We start from the raw sequence: 24956 nt of genomic DNA on the forward strand, positions 1-24956 counted from the left end.
CTTAATTGCTGTAATAACTAACTATGGAATTCCACAACTCGTGTCGGCAACCTCTTATGGACAGCGCAATGAGAACACGCAAGTGGACGACAGTGTCACGCGTGACTGAAACCTTTAAGGAAAACCTATAATCTAGCAGCTAGATTCCATAGACACATCTAAAAAAATCGACCTGGTTGTATAATTCATATTGCAACATTTGACTAAGACCATCAAGTCGTGCCCGCAGCACAACGTTCGCAGTAAACACACATGAACGTGTCGATAAGACGCATACCACGTCCACTTTTACAAGGCACTTAAACTAAACGTTACTCCCGACACCGGTAACAAACCTACATTTGAATTTTTACGACTAAGTTCCTACTTTTAACGTCCCTGATCACCGTCCGGAAAGACGACGAAGGAGCACTGGATAAAGTGCTTGATATAAAAGCATACGTCTGGAAGATGTTGTGAGCAATTCGAATCTCATTTTTGCAACCGTCACAACATAGAAAACATGCCTTCGTCCAAGGCTACCACACTTTTGACGACGCTGGTCGTGCTTCTGGGAACCTCGATGGCTTCCGGTAACCAGGATGTGCCCCAGGAGGAGTCGACAATGTTCGGATGCCTGATACAGGCGGACTTGCAGTGCGTGAAGGGAAGAGTGGTGTCCAACGTGCGTCATCTCGTAGAGAAGAAGTCCTTGGACATCTTGGACGGTGTCCAGCTTCAGTACAGTGGGAACGAGGCGGACGGTTCCACAGCGAGAGCCAATGTTGATGGAGGCTGGAGTGGGTTGTTGGTGAACGTGCTTCCAGGATTGGTTCGACACTTGTCCCTTAGGATCAACATGTTTGGAGAAGGAGGACTCTTGGTGTCTAGGAGCCAGAAGGAAAACGGACTACTCTCTGTCACCGTAGATACAAACGATGAGGTCACTGATGCACGTAAGTGTCTGCTTTCTTCTCTTTTTAAGGGTTTTGCCGAATAATTTAATTATAAATGTTGATTGAAGAATGAAGTTCAAAGCTTTTAATTCAAGAATTCTATTCAAAGCTTTGATTCAAGATTTTTCTTCAAGTTTATTTGAGCAGGCAGGAAATTTTCAAGAAAATGCCATTAACTTAAGACACTGAATCTCGCATTAACAAGGGAAACACTTCTTTCAAAGATCTACAAGAAAACTCCTAAAAATAGTTTTATTTAAAAATAATGGACTTTTGCCAACATCCATGGCGTAGTAGTTACCACAGTGCGCTACGATGCGAGGTGTTCCGGGTTCGAATCCTGGTCTAGGCATGGGTGTTCTTTGTCTCCCTTAATCAATTTCATCATATCACGACTCAACCTCATCGTCGCTATTAACCAAAGTTAATGGCATAGTGTTATCAGGATGAGATCTTAATGGACTTACCTTGGCATCTGTTAAAATACGTTTACAGAGTTGTTGCTTTAGTAATCATCGGTATGGGGTTCTATACCCGGTGAAGGCACAGAGCGTTCGGGTCTCATATTAAACTATAGATACAGCCCCGATTAGCCTTTGTGTGCATAAAGTGAACGTTAGGAAACAAATTCAAAACTCGAACTAATAACCGTCACTTGTAAAGTTAACAGTCACAAGTGATGAAAAGAATTGAATTGTTGTTTTCAGTCCACTTTATGCACAGATAGGCTAATCGGGACTGGACCAACAGTTTAAAGTGGAATCCGAACCACTGTGCAGTATGCTTCCACCGGGTACCGAACCCGAGAACCCTTGATCACAAGGCGACGACGTTACCACTACGCAAGTAATGAAAGGAGACCGAGAGAATATAAACAGAAGTGTAACTTTATCAGCATGCACCTGTAACGAAGAGGAAATAAAAATAATAGAACTCAGTGAGGATACCGGAGTGTGAACCTGTGTGTTCTCAAATACATATTCGTCACCTTGAGCTCTTAGGTCGCAATTCCAAGGCAACCAATTTTCAAATTGAAATTAAGTAATTCGAGATTCATCACTAGCAAATTACGCATCTATGACGCAATGTCAGCATGGACGTCCGCAGGATTTTTTCCAGGGAGGGTCAAGAAAGGTATTTTTTTCCGGGGGCAGGGCAAACAAGGCACATTTTAACAAATAATAGTGTTGTTCCATCTAAAAATATTCTTAAATTTGAATTTATCATATTCATGCAATAATTAACACTTATTATTGTGGCTGAAATGAAATTATATGTGTGAAATATATCATTTTTGGTTGACTTTCATTTTCCAGGGGAGCACGGCCCCCCCTTGCCCCCCCTTCTGGACGCCCATGAATGTCACTAATGTCAAATAATGTGTAAGTCCATTCTAATATTATTGTTAGTTTTAGTAAAGATTTTCTTAACATGAGTGTTCCAAATAATGAAGAGACCTAAACAGTGTCTTTCCAAAACTGGTAATAACACAAAATTTATACATGACTTTCTATCCAAATCTAGGTGGTACCAAGACTCCGCTTATTTTCCCGTTCCTCTTCCTGGGAGGTCTCTACACGTTCCTCGTGACACAAGGTCTCATCGCATCCAAGCTCGTAGGTTTCCAGTCCCTGCTTGTAGGAAGCATCTCCCTCGTTCTGGCAGTGATCACCGGACTTTCCAAACTCTTCGACAAGAAGAATTATCACCACGGCTACACATATGTGGACGCATATGGGCACATTGAAAAGAGCCACAATGACCACAACATATACAACTCCGTTTACGCTAACAAACCACGGAACGTCTGAACTGAGATCTGGTCTCAGGTAAGTTCATGTCGGATAGGTTGTAAGTTTATTCTAAGTTAACAAACCTTGCACATGGTAGAAATGTTTACCTGCAACTACCAAAAGCCATTTGGTACCATAAAATATGGCATCTGGTTATGGTTGTGTGACTCTCGCCACATAAAAATGATCGTTTACATACTGCAGAAGAAATTGTGTATCATAAAACTGGCGTCTGGTTATAGCAGTGTGTTTTTGCACCATTATGTAATGGCAGTGGACAGGTTAAGTTGTACACCACATATATTGTCCTCATGAGGAAATACTTTGGCTCGCATGCATACGTATGTAGTTGGAAATAGATGCATATGGATTCTTATAAGAAGTCCTAAATTAAAAATCGCATAACAATATTGAGCTTCTAAGTTCCTCTATATTGAAATAAAACTTTTGATATCAGTACATCCGGACAAAACACAGTCGAAAATCAATAGCATACTAGTACCTATACTAGAAAGCATATCATTTACAATAGCAAACAAGAAACCATCTATAACAATTTTAAAAAAACAACTAAACAAATACAGTTCAATAGGATAGTTTTCACCATACAATTGATCAAAATGGAACGTTTTGCATCATAAAAGCTTGGTATCTGCTCACAGCAATGGCTCTCTCAGTTTGTGAAAATGTTGCTTCTATGTCTTTCTCACAGAATTCTGTGCACTTGTAGGAATTTTGTACCGTAACTATTGATATTTATTTACTAAGTATTTCCATGCATAACAATAGTACCGTCTTACTACAGTTGAAGGTGTAGAATACAACTCGAGACTTGTTTGTAATATGAGAAGTTTCTCGCCTAGAAAGTATTATAATAGATGTCTGCACATAAGTATAAAAAGGTTTTCAGCACTTTAAAAACACTGCACCCGCTTCTAGGATATAAGTTGATATCTGTTTGTCGCAAAGGATCTCATACACCACAGAAATTAACGATATCTTGCAGCAGTGGGTCTTTGTACCATCTGATACCAGTTTCAGTATTACGGAAACGAACAACTTTTAAAGCCATAGTCGTACAATGCATAATTTCGCTTACTGAAACAAGTATTTAATTTATAATTGGTAATTACTGCTACAATCTATCACACAATTTCACTTAAGAATTGCTCAATGTTACTTTCACGCGGTATCTATTGCTTTCAATTTCAAGCAAATAATATTGTCAACGCTTTACTTGTGATTCATTTATAATGATCCCATTGTCGTGTGTTTTATGCATTAAAACCTGGAACAGTAGTAACAGCATATATTCTCAAAAAATATGGTTTTCTTGCATTCTAACACAGTTTCGTTTATTTCAGATAACCTCATAAACTTTCTATCATCTCAGGGGAACAATACCATATGTCAAACTGGACGACGTTTTTTTACCGGCAAAAATCGATTTCGTCATACTGGTATGAGAAGATTGATTTTTAACAAAGCAAAACAACTCTATTCCTTGAATAATTTAATGGTCTTGAAGGACATAGAACAAAAGTGTTATTTGATAGGCTTTTAAATTTCATTAAATCATGTAGTGAATGGTTATGTGTATATGTATTTGTATGTTAGTGTTTGTGTGTAAAAATAGTTTTTAAAACTCCTCATGTATGCACATACGTAAGTGCATGTGTGTACACGTGGTATTAAGCAATAAATATATGTGTGTATAAAATGTTTAAACTATTACTCGACCTTATTCCTATCTACAAAACCAGAGGGATGAAATTGCATATAAACGATGCGAAATCTAGCGTTCGAAAATTGAACTGTTAACATAATTCTTGTCTCTTATTTTATAGGTGGGTTTACAAATAAGCTTAATTATTAATTACGTGAAATTCATATTGCGTACAGCCGGCCCCCGTGGGAGAGTGGTTAGCACATCGCGCTACGATGCCAGGGCTTCCGGGTTCGAATCCTGGCCTTGGCATGGATGTTTGTGAGTGTCCATTCATCAATTTCATCATATCATCACTCATCCACATCTTCGCAAATTAGCCAAAAGTGGCACAAGAAGCGAAGTAAAACAAAGCAATTCAATCAATCAATCATATTGTGTACAGAGTGATATTCACATATGACTACAAAAATCATCATCTAAGATAAAATATTTTCCTTCGAAATCTAAAACTACAAGCTACAATCCCCAATTGTGCCACACAGGGGTTTCGATCCCGCTTTTAACTATAGGTCCAGTCCCGATTAGCAAAACAAACTTTAAAATGTTATGAAGGTAGGTATCGAATTGTGTGTTTACATGTGGTGTGACGTATTTTCATGTCACTGAAAGATACATACGTAATTTGCCCTGTGGTAGTAAGAAACATAAAATAATCGAAATAGAAAAAAAATGGATTAGTTATTAAGGCTGCCGATAGAGGTCTCCTCTGTAGGATGAAAATAGGTATGCAAAGAGAAAACAATTCGGCAGGATATTTACATTTAAAACGTTAAACAAAAGAAATCTGAATATTTACTACAAAAAGCTGTAAGTTTACGAAATTGCATTACTTAAAGGTGTTATATGCAATTATAAAATCGGCAAACTTCATGAAAATAAGGCTACTAATGTAGCTTTTAATAAACATTCCTTAGTTATCGGCATATATTTTGTATTTCTGTAATAATAATGCATTGTGTTCCCCCAAAACTCACTTGTAATATTAAGTTGGATTCCAGTCCCAGAGAGCACTATATACACTTAGCATTAATCGTACCTAAATGGTAAAACGTATGACACAAATACAAATTTTTATTCCTGAATCGAATGTAAACCTCTCACTTTACAGTATGCTACATATAAAGCTGGCCATTTATACACCTTGAATTTCCCCTTCGTAGATAAATTCTTCAAAGAGTTGTGTTTTGCTTATTTTTAAATGTGTTTGATCACAGAAACTGCGAAGCACAGAAACTAAAATACAAAAGGAAAATCGATCACACTACATCAGAGACATCTATGGAGCAACACCGTAGAAAACGGTAGAGAAGGAAAGAAAGCGAGTGGAGCAAAGTATTGCGCCTGGTATCAGCTGTCGCGTTGCCCCCTCCACGCAGTCCCGTTCCCTCTCACATGTTCGTTGGTCGAGCCGGCTCGAGTCACTACTTGAGCAGAAGATTCGTTTTCGTTCGCTTTCTCCGCAGACTCCTGGGACAGGGTACAGACAATGTGCGAAAAATTGTCCCTTTCAATAATATGAAGATTTATCATAATGCCTCCTTATTTACTCATTCCACTGAACATACAATTTATTCCTTAGTTGGAATTTTCATTCTTAGAAACATGAATCGACAAAAAATAATAATTTTCTTCTTTCGTGACTTCAATTTCAATCTCGAAATGTGAACGAAGGAGAGATCCTCTACCCCTTTCAGCACTTTGTTTTCTTTTCAATTCGAATTCGAACAGTACCTACAGTGCGGTGAGATAGTCCACATCTTGGACTCGGCAAACGCCACGGAACACAGTGTTTGTTTTCACTGGCTCTGCATATACAGAGTGATCACAAAGTCCCGTTACCCCCTATGTATTACATAGATGTTAGTGAGAAAAAAGTCCCAACAGAAGGTTGCTGCCACACATTACGAGACAGTTGACGAACTTAAGGATGCTGTTCGACTTGCATTTACAGCCATCACGAGAGCAACGTTGAGGAGAATTTCCCATCGTACATGGCAGAGAATCATACTCTGTTATGAAAATGGTGGTGTACACACAGACACTCTGGACTAAATCATAACGAATAGTCACACTACCTCCGAGTTGTCCTCTGCCATGATCTCACATTAATACAATGCGACCATCTATGACGATGTGGACACGCGATAGGGGGTAACGGGACTTTGTGATCACTCTGTAGATCTATGAAACAATTTGCTTCATATAATCATTTAAGGAGAAAAACAGACAATTTCGTCTGTCCGTCGGTGAAATCGTATTGATTTACGAGACGTGAAAGTAATAGAATATAAAGTAGGTTCGTTAACGTGTTGCTGAGAGGATGGTGCTCAATTATAAACAGGTACATCGGACAATAATTTGAACCTAACAAAGGCTTTCGATTATGATCAATAATCACAAATCACTTCCACAAGAAAAGCGGCACGTCTACCACTGTTACATTTGCAGCCTTGTCGGCTCTGGTTGATTGATTGATTTGCTTTATTTTACATCGCCTTTTGTGCCACTTTTGGCTAATTTGCGAAGATGGGGATGAGTGATAATATGATGAAATTGATGAATGGACACTCACAAACATCCATGCCCAGGCCAGGATTCGAACCCGGAACCCCTGGTGTCGTAGCGCGATGTGCTGACCACTGCGCCACGGGGGCTGGACTTGTTGGCTATGGCAACGACACTGCTTGAGTTCTGGAACGTAGAGGATGAAAGATTTTAAGACGATGGATAATTTCAACAATACTTTGTTCTTGTATATATATATATAGTCACTAGTGTGTCGAGAAAGATTGAAACCAAAGGTTTACATAACACAGTTTTACATAATATTGACACGTCTGGACAAATCGGCAGTTCTTGTTATTTTGTAATCTCTTCAACTTAGTATATGATTGATATCTCTTCATGTATTTAGCCTAGTTCTGATAACATCATAGCATATTTACGTGCCTGAATCTACACAACCTTGGAACTCAGATTGACATAGATATTATGAAAAACTAAATATGCTGACCAAGGCAGTAATTTATTTTATTAAAAACATAAACTAAACGTAACGTTTCAACCTTCTAGCAAGGTCTTCATCAGACTCTGTATCAAGTACAAAAGTAAAAAGATACACAAAAAGGGCATTATATATACACAAACATTACTCCCTCCAGACTATTAGAAAGTTGTTAGGAACTTTCTAGCAGGTGGCTTTCACTTTCCAACTGTACTTTCACCTAAAAGGCTAAACATAATTACTTTCATATAGAATGTGAAGAGATATTCATATAGAATATCTCACACTCTTTTTCCTTCATTTTTCTCCCTTCTCCTCTCCTCTTCCTCTCTTGTCCTTTCCACTCTTTCTAACACCTTCTTCTAGAATGCTAGTGAGAAAATGGAAGGAAGCCAAGGAAATAGAGAAGAAAGGTGAAGAAGACATAATGAACTGGAATGGGGGACTGAAGTTATACAAAGAATGGAAGAAGGTGTTAGAAAGAGTGGAAAGGACAAGAGAGAAAGAGGAGAGGAGAAGGGAGAAAAATGAAGGAAAAAGAGCGTGAGATATTCTATATGAATATCTCTTCACATTCTATATGAAAGTAATTATGTTTAGCCTTTTAGGTGAAAGTACAGTTGGAAAGTGAAAGCCACCTGCTAGAAAGTTCCTAACAACTTTCTAATAGTCTGGAGGGAGTAATGTTTGTGTATATATAATGCCCTTTTTGTGTATCTTGTTACTTTTTTACTTGATACAGAGTCTGATGAAGACCTTGCTAGAAGGTTGAAACGTTACGTTTAGTTTGTTTTTAATAAAATAAATTACTGCCTTGGTCAGCATATTTAGTTTTTCATAATCATGGAAACAAGGCTTAATGGTGTTATAATTAGATATTATGGTGTGTGTGTGTTTTTTTTAGGGGGGTAGTTGAAAACTTGAAAAAAAAAAGGATTATGATTTTATGTTGGAAAAATTTGACAAAATGAATTGCGAAATATGATGTTTTAGCACAGTCGGTTTGATAAGAAATAAAATATACTTCGTCGAAACTTAGATGAACAAAGAAGAATTTTGCATACTGTGAATGACATCTAGTGAATGATTTATGTTCTTATTTTCTTGTTTTAAAAAATAGTGTTATGCTTTTGTTTAAGAAAACCACTATCAACGTATGCGTTTGTATTATAACATAATGCCAAGGAAATAATATTGTAATAATTTTCATGTTTACAGTGGTGTAATAATTGTAGGATATAGCCGAAAGAAAGACGTGGGAGTAGACTAGAAGTAAAATATGTGGTATAAATGGTACGGTATAATCTATGAGTAGTGGCAAAGAACGATCATTCCATACTCCCAATGGTCTGTTAAAATAGTCGTTCATCCGAATTCCGGATAATCAGCGCCATCTCTTGATAGAGAGTACTTACAAGATCCTATGCTCGTCCTCTTGACTATTTTATTAGCAATCAATAAAGGAAATTACGAGTACTTCCATGGAAATATATATAAATAAAAGGAATATCGCCAGATTGTGTATATTGCTTGTTTAACATGAACGTTCTACTACTTTTAGTTTACTGAAATGATGAGATCGAATGATGAATACATTGACGAAACAATTGCAAGAGAACAAGCATGCCTAATCTGGAACTAGAATCATCAGTGGGACAGGAACGACAATTGTCGTTCAAAGAACTTGCTTTTAGTAGCCAAACGTAAAAGTTATTTTGCCTTCACTAAAATCCTTATCCAAAAGATTCAGAACCACCTTGAACCTATTCTACTACATTGTGGTCGCACTTGATCTGTGTTCTTGGAAAGATTTGCAAGGAAAAACCGTATAAAAATATGGATACAGGCTATAACTTATCTGTTCCTGAATTGTGTGTGTGTCTTGAACATCAAACTGTTAAAAACTACGGTCATCTTGAAAAGGAGTCATTTTTTTAAAATTCAAAATTATTTTGTGATCATTTCATTTCGTGTTGGTAATACAGGGTTACGCAAATTTTAATTTAAAAATTAGAGCTGCGTGACACATTCTGAAATGGAAGTCCCGAAGTGTACTCACACACATGGAGGTTGTACTTTAACTCCCCCAAATCAAAAACGTTCCGGCGCCACTGTGAATCATGAACCTTCGATCATCTTGTCCATGTAGCTATAGTTGTTATTGTAACCACATGGATATCTTTAAATAATCCGATTCGTGTAGTTTTTGTAACATGATACATCTATCTGAAATTGTAATGCATTCGATTATCGGTAGTTTATAATCTTGAAGTGCTAACTAACAACCTAATGTATGAAAGGGGTAGACATGTAGCTTATCGCTTCTCGGAAATGCACACACGTTCATATTGAAATACAACCCGTCCTTTCGGCAAGCATATATTCACCATTAAGATGTTTTGGTGAGTATTATGTAAGGGGTGGCACAACCTACATGTGCACGTTGCGTTGAAAATAAGTACAGGAATAAATATTGATGTGTTGCGCATTTCATGAATAAAAAATATTTTTAATGTACCAATTTGTGACGGACATGCACATTAGGTTTTTGCACTTATGACGTCACTGTGACCTACACTTCGTTCCCGTTATCCGAGAGAGACTATTGTTAATATAAGCTCATAGGAAAAAACATATCATTATAACTGAGATTTAGTTAAGACGCTATAATAATGTCTACTTTGTCGTTGAAATTTTCGAAGCTCTTGAGAGAATCAACAAACTATACTTGTAAAGTTCTGCAAATCTCATTAGTATCGAACCTGGAGCAATCCTTCTACTATTTCAAGTAATAGCTTACAGCTAAGCTGCAGTCGCTATGTTACTTTTTCTTAAATTGTGGACTAATAAGGACATATAAGACGAAATATCATAGGTAGGACAGATTTTACCTTACATCATGTTTTAACTTTGACATTTCAGGCTTGAAGGCCCCGTTGTGGTCGGTTTCGGAGTTGTGCGGCTCAAGGCCTTTGCAAGTCTTTCTTCTATTTCCTTCCACCTCCCTCACAATAAACGGGGGAGAAGAATTGACAACAGGACTCAACAACTATTCGTTGAATAGCTTGGTTAGATGGTGTTATATCTAAGTCATGTCAAATTGTGGAAAAATAACAATTTGAAGTGTCTTTTTACTTACCTATTGCTGAAGCCGGCCAAGCCCTCCTTTTCTTCTTTATGTGGACACTGAAAAGAAAAATAAAGAGAATGAGTTTTGAATAAATTATGATGCAAACTTGGAATTTACTGTTTTGCCTACCCAACTATTCCACATAACCTAAATTTTGAAAGTTGCTACTGGGAACTCATGCAATTTATGTTTCGATTAATAAACTTCGCTTGCCTCTGAATTAATAACATCAATGAGAATCGTGTAGATTTTAGATGGCGGTATGGTTAGCACAGATCACTACAACGAGAGGATTCCCAAGTTCGAATCTTGTGTAAGACATGGTTGCTTTGGGTTTGTCTCTTTATCAATTCATTGTCCGTACTCATCGTCGTGATTAAACTAGGGAGGTTGGAGCGACGATAACAAAACTGCTAAAAATATATGTAAAGTCCTGGTTGTTCAGGATTTCAAACCAGAGAACAAGGCTTTGCAGCTTCTTATGATGTTGCAACGGCACCATGATCAGCTTATGTAGATGAATCTTTCATAACATCAAAAGTTATAGTCCACTTTATGTTCAAACATGCTGATTGAGAGTGGACCTACAGTTTAATGTTGGACTGGACCCACTATGCAATGTGACTTCAGTGTAAACTGGACAAAGGGCTGACAGTCAAATTTTTGCTTCCATCCAACTGCCGTTAAAATATGACTGACTGTTTGTAAAGTATTAAAGGCTGTTACATAGTTAACCGTAATTAATTTAATATTAATGATTCCTTTTTTTAATGGCGTACAAAAATATAAACATTCTCTAACATTATTACGATAAAATATTCAAATTTAAATTCGAAAGTTTTATCGATAGATAAAGTAGGATCGTGAAAGTTTGAAATTTCCAGCTTCCGACGCCATGTTTTCTTCCTATTCTAGCTACAAGACAGAGAATTAACAGCATGAAAGTGCCTGCTATCACTTCAAAACGATTTTATCTCGTTTCTGAAAATTAACAGACATACTTATGTTTTAAAGATAGAATAATGTAAACTTTATTGAAATTCCTAATATGCTCACCAGAAAAACAACCAAACATTCCTTGATTACAATCAATAGTGTTGCTACGCCATCTAAAAGGCCCTTAAGTAAATAAAAAATATTTTAAATAAAAATATCAAAATGTTGAACGATATTATTTATTTTTCGTGCATGTAAACAATCTTTAACTTGATTCCTCGAGTACATTATATTGGGATTTTTGTCGGGAATATACAAGAATAATTCATGTACATTGTTCTTGCCGGGGCCGAATAAACAGGATGGGACAATTAGTACATACGTTCCGAGAGCAGGATTGTAGTTGGTGGTAAATTACTGCAAACAACAAAACAAATTTCCTATCCATTTCGTCACAACAAATTTTAGCTTTGCAAGTTATTTTCCAATAACTCTCCAGACCATTCTGTAATGTTGTAACAAACTGTAACTCTGTGTACAGTATTTAAGTGGAGATATGGTTCGAGTTACAAGAAACGACATACCATTAAATATTTCTATTTTACAAATGAAAATCTGTAATGGCAGCTTGATGCTTCCATATACGTGGATGGATCAGACAAAACGGTTACGACAACAAATGAAAAAACACAGTATGGCCTGGTATGAATTGATCATGTATTGTAAGAAGGCACATACACATCACTTTTCCACGTAATCGCCAAGGCGAATGAGACACTTTTCAGACCGCTGGACCAACTTGTTGATGCTGACCGTCTTGGTAGAAATCATGTCCCTGCTCATGAAACCACTTCGTGGCAGCTGGCTGGACGTCATCGTCGGACGTGGACGTGGAACAGTGTTCCAGACAAGTGCGCTTTCAGCTGGGGAAAAAGGAAAATGTCACTGGGGGCCAAGTCTTGGTTGTATGGGGGGTGGCCCACACTTCCCACCTAAAACTTTGCAGCAACTGTTGAGTGAGTTTGGAGGGCCGTGTGGGCTCTTGCATTGTCATGGATAAAGATGACACCCTCACTCAACATGCCTGGCCATTAGTACGTCAAATGACCTACACCATTTGGCAATATGTCGTCTACTGATAACACTCTTACTATACATTTCCACGAGTTGACGATGAATATCCGCTTCCGGAACATTCTACTTCCACAAGAAGCGTATGGCACTTTGCACTTCCACGGCAGACTAACTCTGCACGCGTCTCGCCATTGCATCGGCTGCTACGCCACTGACGGTAAATGTCAAGTTGTCGAAACTTGTGATTGTCCTTTCATCCATTTCATGACGTCATCATTCATCCTCATCTTCGCAATTAGCCAACAGTGGCAGAATAACGAAAGTAAAATAAATTAAATCAATAAGTTCTTTTGATATGTCGATTATCTAAGAGTGTCTCCCCAATGGCGTGTAATAACGTTGTCGCCTTGTAATCAAGGGATCCCGTGTTCATATCCGGTGGAGGCACATATCGTATCATTCTACAGAATGATGGGGATCAAAACCAATCACTTCCACAATTAATCAATGGGTGATGTAACTTATTCATCCTTCATCCTCGATGATGAGAGCACTTGTCATTAACATGACAAGTTAAACGCTTGGCAGTGCGAAAGGCACAACTGAAACAAAATAGCTTAACAACTAGAAAATACAATGGTCACTCATTGGGTTTTATGAACCTTCGAACCTGAATCATGGCTGGATTAGGATAATTACCTGTTTATCTGAAGAGTGATGATTATTTCGAAGAATAAAATAAACTAAGTCCTCTCTAGGTTTCGTTGCTCGTTGACCAGGACTCGCCTCACTTTCCCTCAACTCCTTTCTCTAAGCTCCTCTCTCTCCTCAATCCAAAACCAAAGTCAGTCCCTTCTCAGTCTGTCTCACCTCTATATCACCCAGGCCATGGAGACCTTCCTCCATGCCGAATCGTGATTTTTACTACCTCTATTGCAAACAGCTGACTCCATAGGCTGATGGAATTTCCTATATCCTAAATACCTCAGGGAGTTTGCATAGCGCAACACTGTGCATTATTTACACACCACAGAGGTTGAGACAACTGAGATAAACAAGTGAATGCCCTGGTCAACATGAAGCATCAGAGAGGCTTTAAATAAAATATAATCTTATGTATTGATACGATATAGTGGTTCGGATCCCACTTTAAACTTTAGGCCCAGTTCGGATTAGCCTTTCTGTGCATAAAATGGACTTATACCTTCGAATATCTAAGGACGCTATTGCAGTACTGGCATTAACAGGGACTGTATGTGTATACGGGCATCCAATAACGAACAAGCGGAAAGAGAATTATCTTATAAAACCTTTCGAGCAGGACTCAACTCCAGGAAGGTATCAAATCGGGGCAAGCCCCGGCACCTATCAATCTCTTGGGTGAGATGAGTCAAGGCAAAGACTTACAAAACGTTTTCCTGCTCCCCACCAAAAATAGGCAATAGTTAGGCTGGAGAGTTCGATGAACTAACCGATCTCTAACTACGCACTGACGGAGTCATATCTCCAGCAACATTACTAATATGAGATAAAATATTTAAAAAATGGCCTCTAGGCCGAAACTTTAAGCATGGGAATATTTTCTTTTCTAATAGGCTATGGTGGGCTCAGGTTACTGAGCTCACTTAACCTTCATGAAAATCAGAGGTTGTTAATGAATATGCGGTAATCATATTCCGTAAACACGAGTCAGCAGTAAAATGCTTAACATCATGCATTAACATGAAGACAACAAAACAAAAATGGCAAGAGAACCGTTTTGGGTCACAGTCCGAACCTCTTTCCCTGTCCACGAACTGGAAATTATGGCGAGGGTGCTCTAGCCAGTATAAAGGCAGAGTTCAGTCACACTGTTCCATCATTCGTCTGGTCGTCGGGAGAGGGAAATTGTCCGCCATGAGGTTCTTGGTAGCTTTCTCGCTCTTCTTGTTGTCGGGGGCGACGGCGTCCGAGAAACGAATGCTGGACTGCGTGGAAGAGGCGGACTTCAAATGCGTCAAGACGAGGGCACTTTCGGACATCTACAGGCTGACCAAGACGAAATCTTTGGACATCATGGAAGGGGTGACGCTGGAGTACACAGGAGATGAGAAGAAGCAGGTTTCCGCGGCCAGAGCCATCGCAGATCACGACTGGTCGGCCATCTTGACGAACGTCGTTCCGAGCTTGATCGAAGGGTCCTCCTTGAAGATCAACATTTTCCCTCAAGGGTACCTCCGCGTGTCCAGAAGCACGAACGAGGACGAATTCATACAGATGGCCATCGTCACGGAATCAGAAGTTGAAGAACGTAAGTACATTTATTTACATTCTCAATATATTTCCTTGAAATGTACTAATTTTGGAGACTTACATCTAAGATTTGATTTATTTTACTTTGCTTTTTGTGCCACTTTTGGCTAATTTGCGAAGACGGGGATGAGTGATGACATGATGAAATTGATGAATGGACACTAACAAACATTCATGCTAAGGCTGGGATTCGAACCCGGGACCCCTATCGTCGTAGCGCGATGTGCTAACCACTCCGCCACTGGGGCCTTCTGTCTGAGATTCTTAACAATTTATAATATGAAGTATATGGTCTCATCATCTCGCTACTGGAAGTTACGGATTAGAATTCCGACCTAAGCATTCGACTTCCTTTGTTAAGTCTCAATCAATTTCATCTGATAAATAATCACGTTCATTGTCGCAATTAATAATAATAATAATGCCTCTGGCCAGGTGAACTAGTAACTTCGGGCCTCCGGTAACTAATTTTTACACAGCGTACAAAAAAAAACACCACACCACCTTTTAGTTACTTGTAGTTGCAGAAGTGCAGAAAAGTCATTGGAAAAACGTTTGCAAGGATGGGTCAATTATTGTTAATATGGAAATTCTGTCAGAACAAGGGGCATCGCCAGATAAAATAGCTTGAGTGTGTGTGAATTTCTCCATTCCTTTCCATCCTTCTCTCTTTTTCTTTCTCTTTATGATTTCCAGTCCTTCTCTCTTTCTTTTATCTTTTATTACGCTATTTATCTATCTCTTTCTCTTTCTTCCTCTGTTAATTAACTGTTGACGAATTTCTTTCTCTATTTCCCTTTTATTTGTATTATTCCTTTTCATTGTCATTTCCTCTGTTTCCCTTCTTTCATCTTTTCTTATTCTCTTTTCTATTTCTTTCTTCTTTCCATCTCTCTCACTTTATATTAATTTATATCTTCATTTTTCTCTTCCTTTTTATTCTCTCTGTTTGTGTGCGCGTTTTTTGTTCTTCTATAAATGAAGGGGAACTACGCCCCGCGACAGGTTACGTTTGCAGCAACTTTTCGCATATATAGACCCAAACGTGCGCGCAGAATATAGTTCCGCTGCAACACTGCCGATTTTCGCACCGTCTGTGACATGAACAGCTCGGCGGTTTAGGCAAAACTGGCACGGGAGATGCTGAGCGCCGTTTTTACGCAGATTAATACATAAAACCTGCTGCAAACTTAACCTGTCGCGGGGCGTAGGAGTATTTTAAGCTGGGCTAGTGCCAATCCTTATCCCCCCGTAACGACGCCCCTAATAAGTATTTCATCATCCCAATTTTATGATATAATTTATCATATGGTGTTAAGGCTGTACTAGAGACAAACTTGTCATCATTTTTCCATAGAAGATGGCAGCACAGTGCCATGTTGCCATATCTTCTAGTGTATGTAATCAAGGCAAATGCAGGGTGAGGTAAAATTCAGGTTATGGAAGAAAACAAATACATACACGATTAATATGTAATGGTTACAGTCATTGTTCATGTTCAATAAGCATACCATTAGCTTGGATGCATGCTTCAGTAGACGCTCCCAAATGCTTAGTACATCTGCTAGCGTGGTGGGGGTGATTTTGAAGATGACGCCTGGTCTTCATTAAGCTGGTACAGGCTCTAAATTTCCTTTCATATGGCCTTTACTTGTATCCACAATTAAAAACCCAGATGTTAGGTTTGGCGACCGTGGTGGCCATTCACTTATGAACTTGACTTTTGCCTCACCCTCGATGAGGATGTATGCTGATGGTAGATGTTATGTTTTTATGGTACTGGAAGTAGTATTGCCATAACCGTTCGTTCTCTTGCAGGTGGTCATAAGAAGAGAATCTTCCTTCCCGCCATTTTGTTCGGAGGGCTCTACACGACCTTGCTGACTCTCGGAGTGATCGCCGTGAAGTTCCTGGTTTTCAAGGCCCTGCTTGTGGGCAAGGTATCCATCGTGCTGGCGGTCATCACGGGACTTGCTAGGGTCTTCGACAAGAACAGACTCAACCAGGGATATGGCAACATCGAAGGCTACGGCGGCTACAAGAGAAGCTATGACGACAACACGGTCCACGACGCCATCTTGGATAAGACGAAACAATACTCATGAGCTGCTGCAATGACGTCAGTGCGAATGGTAAGTCCATGCTTTACTCACCTTTTTACAAAGTGGTTACAAATTACTTTATTGATTTTAGTTTATATGTTAAAAAACATTTCAAGTTTATAATGCTAATCTGTGGCGGCGATTGGGTTCCATTGGGGGTGCCAAAACTAGGGGGGGCAAAGACAGGATATTGCCCTTTGTAGATAAGATTTAGCATAGTTCGGGGGCAAAAGTGGCGCAAAGTTGGGGGGAGGCAACTGCCCCCCCCTAAAAGCCGCCACTGATGCTAATGCATAGAATGTTTTGTTCAGAGAACTGGACCTCTCCGATGGAGTAGTAGTAACTTTGTCTATTTGTAATCAAGGAGTACCGGGTTCGATGCCCTGTGGAGGCGCACGGTGGTTCGGATGGCAGTTTAAACCGTAGGAGTATTCCCAATTAGCCTGTCTGCGCACAAAGTTGTTGTTTGAACTCAACTCAACAACATTATGCACATAACTAGTTTCAATTAGTTCGCGGTGTAGTCAATAGATAGCAGCCATAACATACTTGTAAGTAATTTCAAAACATTCACACCCTTAATTTAGCACAAGAAAACAAATAATGGGTATTTTCTGACAGTTGAGTAAACGATATAACACGAGATGCACATAAACTTTACCATGACTGTACTCGTCTGCTATCCTCTACATTAGATAAGACTCCATTGGCATTTAACAATGAAATTTGTAGTTCTTGGTGCATTACGATGAAGAAAAATTTTGCTAACATTTTTCTGCATAAAGCAGCTCTGTAACCCACCCATCTTCTAAGCAATAAGTGCTTATTGATAACAATGAGATAGCGTACCGCTCATTGTATCACCTTCGCTATTCCAATATCGCGAATATGTGAGGAACAATACTCCACACCACCCCGTATGTGTCATATGGTGCGCTGAATTGCATCTGTAATTCCAATGTTTTCTAACACTCATAATTTCAGTGTCTCTTGCTGTAGCACCTGCACTATTCATGCTAAAACGAATTGCCTACCATAATTTCCCTACACGGACGTTGAAGCGGTAATTCCTCCCTATCCGAGGAAAATTCTTTGGTTTCTATTATTCATGGTTTGACTTCTGAAACCATAGAAATCCCTTCTAATCTTCCGCAACCTGCTGCGATTCAGTTTCACCGAGGAAATGCATAACGTTTGCACTTCCGTAAAATTATACACACGTTTGACGAGTATTCACATAGACACAAACACACATACATACATGGGTATAACTCGGATATGTGCACAAAAGCTACATATGACAAATATGGGACATCCTCGATATCGTTGCCTTGTAATTAAGGAGTTCTCCGTAAAGCTACCTGACGGAAGCACATAGTGATTCAGAACCTACTTCAAACTACATATTCCGTTTCGATTACCCTATCTGTGCTCAAAGAGTGCTTTTCTTGGTCTGATGAATTGTACAGTAAAACCTCGTTAAGCCGGACTTCGCTTAATCCGGACAGGCAAACAAAAAAAGCAGAATTCAAGGTTTTAAATGGGGCTAGAAGTCAACAAGAAAAGGCAGTCAACCACTGATGAAATTCTGTTTCCCGCAGACTTTGTACTGTACTGTATAGTGTATTTAGGCCTATGCCCTTTAAATACACCATAATAAACGTGTTTTGTTGCTATAAACAGAGTTTTAATGCACTTTCTACTGTTCCTTTAGGTTATTTAAGTTAATCCGGACTTAAGTTAAACCGGTCAACTTATCCCCCCACTAGTCCTGATTTACGAGCGTCAGGCTGGTGGAAAGAAATTGTGTTCAACCAAGTAGACATTCTACGCAAGAAGAGAAGTGTTCAAGTTCTGCTGCTTTCAACGCTCATTTGATTTGTCAGCACTCACCACATGATGATACAACACACTGTACACTACTGCAGAACGTGGTGCAAACGGCAGACACCAAATACACTGCATAACACCAAATCAACAAAATAGACGTCTTGTAACCTACTAGACAGACACCTGAGTGCAAAGAGTGTCAAAAAAGGTGTAGCGAAATAAGCGGGGCTATTGTGTTACTGGGAATCGAACCAGGAACTCGTTGATTACAAGGCGATGACCTTACCGGTAGAACTGATAAGTTCCTTAGAATCAAAACAAAAGGACGTGCTATAGTTTACCAAACCAGGAACGCAAGTACTTTTCAGCCTACGAGTAATATGTAAGTTTTGTCGTCAGCTATGTGTGTAATCTACGATCATTAAGCCAATGCGCATTCGAACGTGAAGGGAGCATGTTGACTAATTTGATGCACGCTAAACATCATCTTGCTATCGCACAGATCTTTGGGCAAGGAAATGTAAAATATTGCAAACATTTTTAATTAAGGGAGCATGTAAATGTATGCTCTTAATAAAAAGCAATTGACATTATGACTTCACGCTGAATTAATATTCTTTTTGTCTCCGTTTCAGATTTAGTGAATGTACAGTGTCGACTCAAGAACAGAGGAAGTAGCTGTAAATACTAGATGCAGGGCAGGCTGCCAGGAAGCCAAAACGCAGGACGCGAAGTGAAGGTTGTTGGACTGTTGAGCTATCGTTGCTAACTTCCCCCGAAGTTATGCGCAGTTCTTTAGGATGCATGAGTGTATATTGTAGTTGCCAACATTAAATTATAATAATGCCATTCTTAACATTTTCATTATTTATGAGAAGTCAGCTTACCTGAACTTGAATGGGGTAGGCAGAGCAAGAAATGCTAATATCAACAGGGTGTCTTGGGTGAGTGGTTAAAGTGTGCATTGGACTTCGCTACGGTCCCTGATTCCAGTTTTATAATAACGGGTGTCCCACTCGAAACGGAACCCTGAATTTGTTTTGTAAGAAATGGAAATGATGAGTAAAGGAAACGAAATTTGAACATGACCTACCTGTATTGTGAGAAAAGAAATTACATCACAAAAGGTGTTGGAAATGACCTCCACCAACTTGTAAACACAGTTGAACACGACGTTGCAAGTTTGTGAGTGTACCTGTCAAAACCTCGGGTGTCACTGCATGGATTTCACGGCGGATGTTTTCCCGTAGCTCATCGAGGGTGCGTGGATTGTTCTTCAAGACCTTTCCTTAAGGTTACCCCATAGGAAAAAGTCAGGTGTGGTCAAATCCGGTGACCTTGGGGGCCACAATCCTTTGGAAATGACTCTGTTAGGGAAAAACGATTCCACCTCAACCATGCTCACTCCCGAGGTGTGTGACGTTGCACCGTCTTGTTGGTACCATCCGAGTGTCAGTTCATGATCGTCTAAATGGTTCACAAACTCTCGGAAAAGGTAGATGTAAACTTCACTTGTCACAGTAGATTAAAAAAAATAGGCCCAATTATGACAAAGTCACATCAAGCCACTTACTCCGCTTACGCTTCACTGAAACACGGCGACTCACTGAACCTGCCTGTTGACCCACTTCTTCAGTCTTGACGACGTACGGTGTTGCTACGTCAACTTTCTCATGTACTGAACTGCAATCTGTCCAAATTTGATAACATTCGGTGAAATACTTACCCAATGACGTGACAATTTATGGGTTTCCTTTTCGCGTGGGAATATTTCTTACCATACACACATTGGTCTTGCCGTCTGGTTTTTAACATTATACAAATGGTTGAAGTAGATGCAAAAGTGTAAGGAACAGTGGCGGCGATTAGAGGGGCATCGGGGGGCAGTTGCCCCCCACTTAACTTTTTCCCCCTCTTTTGGCCCCGCACTATGCTAAACATTGTGCATCAAGGCAAATTAAACTGTCCTCGCCCCTCCAATTTTGGTACCTCCTCGAATTTTAGAACTCAATTGCCGCCACTGCTGAGGGAGAATCATAAAACAACATGAAACAACACGGCATAAGCATTGTGTCCACAAATATGAACATTGTTACATGTTTTAATACATCACAATTATTCCTAATGTGGTAGGCAGGAATTACAGGTACTAACTTTACCGATGGCTCAGTGGTAACGTCGTTGCCTTGTAATCAAGGGGTCTAGGGTTCGATACCCTTTGAAGGCACATAATGACTCGAATCCCACTGTAGGTTAAATCCCGATTAGCCTTTCTGTACATAACGTGGAATTAAGAAAAACTTCATTACTGTCAAGTAAAATAGGATATAAAATACTATTTGAAAATGTCCGTTTAGACTTCGTTATGTTGTATAACTTATCACCCGTAGAACTTAGGCATATAAAATGAGTTTGGAGGAGATACGCACATTCCCTCGCTCTCTCGTATAAAGTAGGGAGTGGCATGCAACTACAGTTATTATGATTATTGAAATTATAACCGATATAACTATTTATAAGCATCACATATTTGATTATTATTATTAACATTATTGTACAGTCACGGGAACTTATATATAACAATCTAATTGAAACTCTATTGGATGCTAATAATCCAGAAGTGTTCGTGACTGTATATATAATTAACTTACAAATACGTTCGTGAATATCGACAGTAAAATATAGTGAAGAACATTGCACTAACATAGCAACAAACTATGTAGTACACTCAACGGCAAAATAAATGCTAGGCGAATTATACATCACAACTTTCATTTAATCTGTTTTTCACAATATACTGATCATAAATTGAAATAAGAACGTCAATAAGCAGAGGACAACATCTGCTTTGTATATATGGAAGTCCATTCTTTAAAACAACACAAGATGTAAAATAGAAAAAAATAATAAGAATCGCGATGGACTATTTACCTACTCTTATCTTTGCTGTTGACTGTACAAGACCTGCGTAACAGCTACTCATTTCAAAATATGAGTAGATCTAATGGCAATTTATTAAAGTGTAAATTTCACTTCTTCATATATAGTGCACTTATAGTGCATTCATATTACACCCATAGCAAAAGAAAAATATTATGCCGGTCGCATTTTGCATACAATTAATTACTTCTTCATATAAAATCTTACGTAGGCAGAGTGGAACGTGTAAATATTTCAAAGGAGAATGTCGAACACTAATTGCATTTCCTCGCACATCTCACACGTTTTTAAGAAACAGAAGTGTATGGTTCCTAGTTGTTAACAGTATCGTTGCTGCTTTGTTTTAATTTTTGAACGTCAAATTATATAGAATTAAGTGAATGAACAATTGATGGATATTGTTCATGTATCTGGCTCTGTTCCTACTTATCGCATACTATTAAAAAATAATCTTATTTGATTATTAAACTCACTTTTGTGATGAGGATGGTTGATGAATAGAACATACATACATAGTGGAAGAACACACAAGGCCATTCTCAGGATCAAAAATAAAATCTTTATAGAGTGGAGCTGCTGTTACTGGGAGATGGTAATACAAATATTCACAAACATTTCTCTCATAGATGACTTTCGCACCTTGTAGTAATGTATTGCACGAAAAATTATTTACTGGCTTGGTAGCCTACAGCATTGAGTGGTCAATTCACGGTTTAGCCACCAAAGTATATTTTTTCGAGTCCCTGTCTTGGCAGTGTCTGTTCAATTTCTTCTATTCATCATTCATTCTTGCAGACTTCCGTGGCAAAGTGGTTAGCACACCGCGCTGCGACTCCATGAGTCCCGTTTCGAATGCCGGCCTGTGTATGGTGTTCTTTGTGAGTGTCCATCAATTTCATCATATCATCGCTCATCCCCATCTTCGCAAATTAGCCAAAACTGTCATAAAAAATCGAAGTAAAATAAAGCATATCAATCAATCTTCCCTATTAGCCGAAAGTGGCAGGAAAGCAAAGTAAAATAAACTAAATCAATTAATCAATCATCCTCATTGTCGCAATTAACCCAAGGATACGGAAAAGTGACGTAGATTAAGAAAAATATATAACACGCCAGTGGGGGTTGGTGGGGTCATTACCTCCATTTGGCCCAGTATTCCTTAACGTCAAAAGCAGGAAATGAGGGTTGAGTACTAACATATGCATACGCAACCCCTCCCTTTCGAAAATTCTTGGAACGCCACTGAATACAGCATATATATTTTTTAAGCACAGGTGTAAGTAAAATGGAATGAAAGAAGAGAATCAGAAAGAGAGAACATGACTGTATATAAAAAAAATAACAAAAAACAAAAATTATAGCTAGACCTCAAAGGACCTCACTCTTACACTGTATCCATCTTGACACATTCACGTAATGGCCTACTCTCAGATACCATACAGCGAAAATACACGCCTTGGAAGAAATCGGCGTTCGCAGATTGAAACAACGACGTGAAATTGGCGGAAAATGACAGCTTTCGGAAAAATTCAATAGCGGAAATGCTACTACGGTTTATTTTCTGAAGTCGTTTCATTGATTTCATTCCGTCCGCTATGGCGCTTCGATCGTCACGAGTTAGTCTTTTTTTTTTTTTTTTTTTACAAAAAAAGTCACATATACATGATTGTAACTTGGGAGAATTGAAAAAAGAATCAGTAACGATAAAACTTTGCTGTTTCCAGCTTTCTCACACATGATGAAAATAGAATGCTAAGGTGGAAATGTGTTCCACGCGTCAGTTGAATTCCTTTATGCTTAGAGAACGTTCTGTTATTGGTGATATGCACGCTTTTCTTTTATCTCAACACTACGATGGTAATATTGGAAAAAGTCTACGGACACTTCTGGGTTGAAAGAAACCCATTGCCTTTCATTTGTGCTGTAACAAAGCAAAACTCTGCGTGAATGTACCCACATACTAAAATTGGTTGTAAACAAAAAAAATATTACAATTCCTGTCACATAAATAGCCACTTTGCACACATGGAGGTTTACATAAATGATTTCAAAATATGAATTCGTTTGTTGTTTTATGTCCACTTTATGCACAGAAAGGCTAATCGGGACTGGAACTATAGTTTAAAGTGGGATCGGATTTCAGAATATGACCTCATATAAATTTCTATGGTGGATAACATGGTGCCTATTTTGCAAAATGGTCGACAAACTAGAATTATCTGCATTTCTTTTTACATAGTAGAACTTTCAAGAGAGAGAAATTATTGTATTGACAATAAGAATCTGAATTATAAAAATGTCCATTTGAAATATGATCAGGCGGACGTTTGTCTGCAATGCTTTTTTTTAAAAAAAAATGGACGGCGATTTAGAAATTGCATGGAAAAATTACATTACTCATTCACAATGCATCTGATATAAAATAGAGAGAGATAAATGTACTTACTATTTAAAAAGCACATGGCTGAGTAATGATGAGAAATACATACAGGGTGTCTCACAAGTAATAGCGGAAACTGACACAGGTGAAAGTACACGATAATAGAAGCCAAAAAGTCTCAGTAAACATGGGTCTGCAAACGAGCCGTTTTCGAGATAATTGCGAATGTGTGATTCCAAGCCACCACTGACTTAATTGTTTGTAAACGTCGTCCTAGTTGGTAAAATGCTAATAACAGTAAGACAAGTCATTGGGGATCTCATTGCTAGAATGGGTACTGATTGTATCCATCCTGTTTGATTCCAACGCCACCTCTCGGAAATGTTCTGTTTTATAAAGAAATAGCAAACCTCGGAACGCGTTTTGCACACACACATTTGCACACATTAATAGCATTTTACCAACTAGGACGACGTTTGCAAACAATTAAGTCAGTGGTGGCTTGGAATCACACATTCGCGATTATCTCGAAAACGGCTCGTTTTAAGACCCATGTTTACTGAGACTTTTTTGGCTTCTATTATCGTGTACTTTCACCTGTGTCAGTTTCCGCTATTACTTTTCAGACACCTTGTATAATTTTCAGAAGGGTGATATTGAAAGGGGATGAGGGGGAAACACCCGTCCGCTTTTTTTTGTAGAACCCCCTGTGGCTTTTTATTTCTGATACTTGGGAGGAGATGAACTATACACATGTATACTTTACATACACATACAGATGCTTCAAGAGCAGTTATGGAAATTCCCTCCA

General features: G+C 38.7%; 2 protein-coding genes across 2 annotated transcripts; both read left to right on the top strand.

The window, feature by feature from the left end:
• Positions 1-446: 446 nt before the first annotated feature.
• Positions 447-4442, top strand: LOC145995128 (uncharacterized). The gene is made up of 3 exons (XM_083131664.1): positions 447-935; positions 2460-2764; positions 4093-4442. The coding sequence occupies exons 1-2, from the start codon at positions 503-505 to the stop codon at positions 2744-2746; spliced, it is 720 nt and encodes a 239-aa protein (XP_082987790.1). The 5' UTR covers positions 447-502; the 3' UTR covers positions 2747-2764; positions 4093-4442.
• Positions 4443-14486: 10044 nt separating this feature from the next.
• On the top strand, positions 14487-19626 carry LOC145995129 (uncharacterized). Its single transcript, XM_083131666.1, has 3 exons — positions 14487-14891; positions 16712-17025; positions 19461-19626. Exons 1-2 carry the CDS (start codon positions 14498-14500, stop codon positions 16996-16998), a joined length of 681 nt encoding a protein of 226 aa, XP_082987792.1. The 5' UTR covers positions 14487-14497; the 3' UTR covers positions 16999-17025; positions 19461-19626.
• Positions 19627-24956: the final 5330 nt, after the last annotated feature.

The sequence above is a fragment of the Lepisma saccharinum genome, chromosome 11 (assembly GCF_977018435.1).
Source record: "Lepisma saccharinum chromosome 11, izLepSacc3.1, whole genome shotgun sequence".
In the NCBI taxonomy this organism is placed as follows: Eukaryota; Metazoa; Arthropoda; class Insecta; order Zygentoma; family Lepismatidae; genus Lepisma; species Lepisma saccharinum.

Bases quoted from the DNA above. Each gene is read 5' to 3' on its own strand.
- LOC145995129 (XM_083131666.1), top strand. From the start codon at position 14,498: ATGAGGTTCTTGGTAGCTTTCTCGCTCTTCTTGTTGTCGGGGGCGACG. The intron at 14,892-16,711 runs GTAAGTACATTT...GTTCTCTTGCAG, and splicing joins GGAATCAGAAGTTGAAGAAC to GTGGTCATAAGAAGAGAATC.
- LOC145995128 (XM_083131664.1), top strand. From the start codon at position 503: ATGCCTTCGTCCAAGGCTACCACACTTTTGACGACGCTGGTCGTGCTT. The intron at 936-2,459 runs GTAAGTGTCTGC...ATCCAAATCTAG, and splicing joins CGATGAGGTCACTGATGCAC to GTGGTACCAAGACTCCGCTT.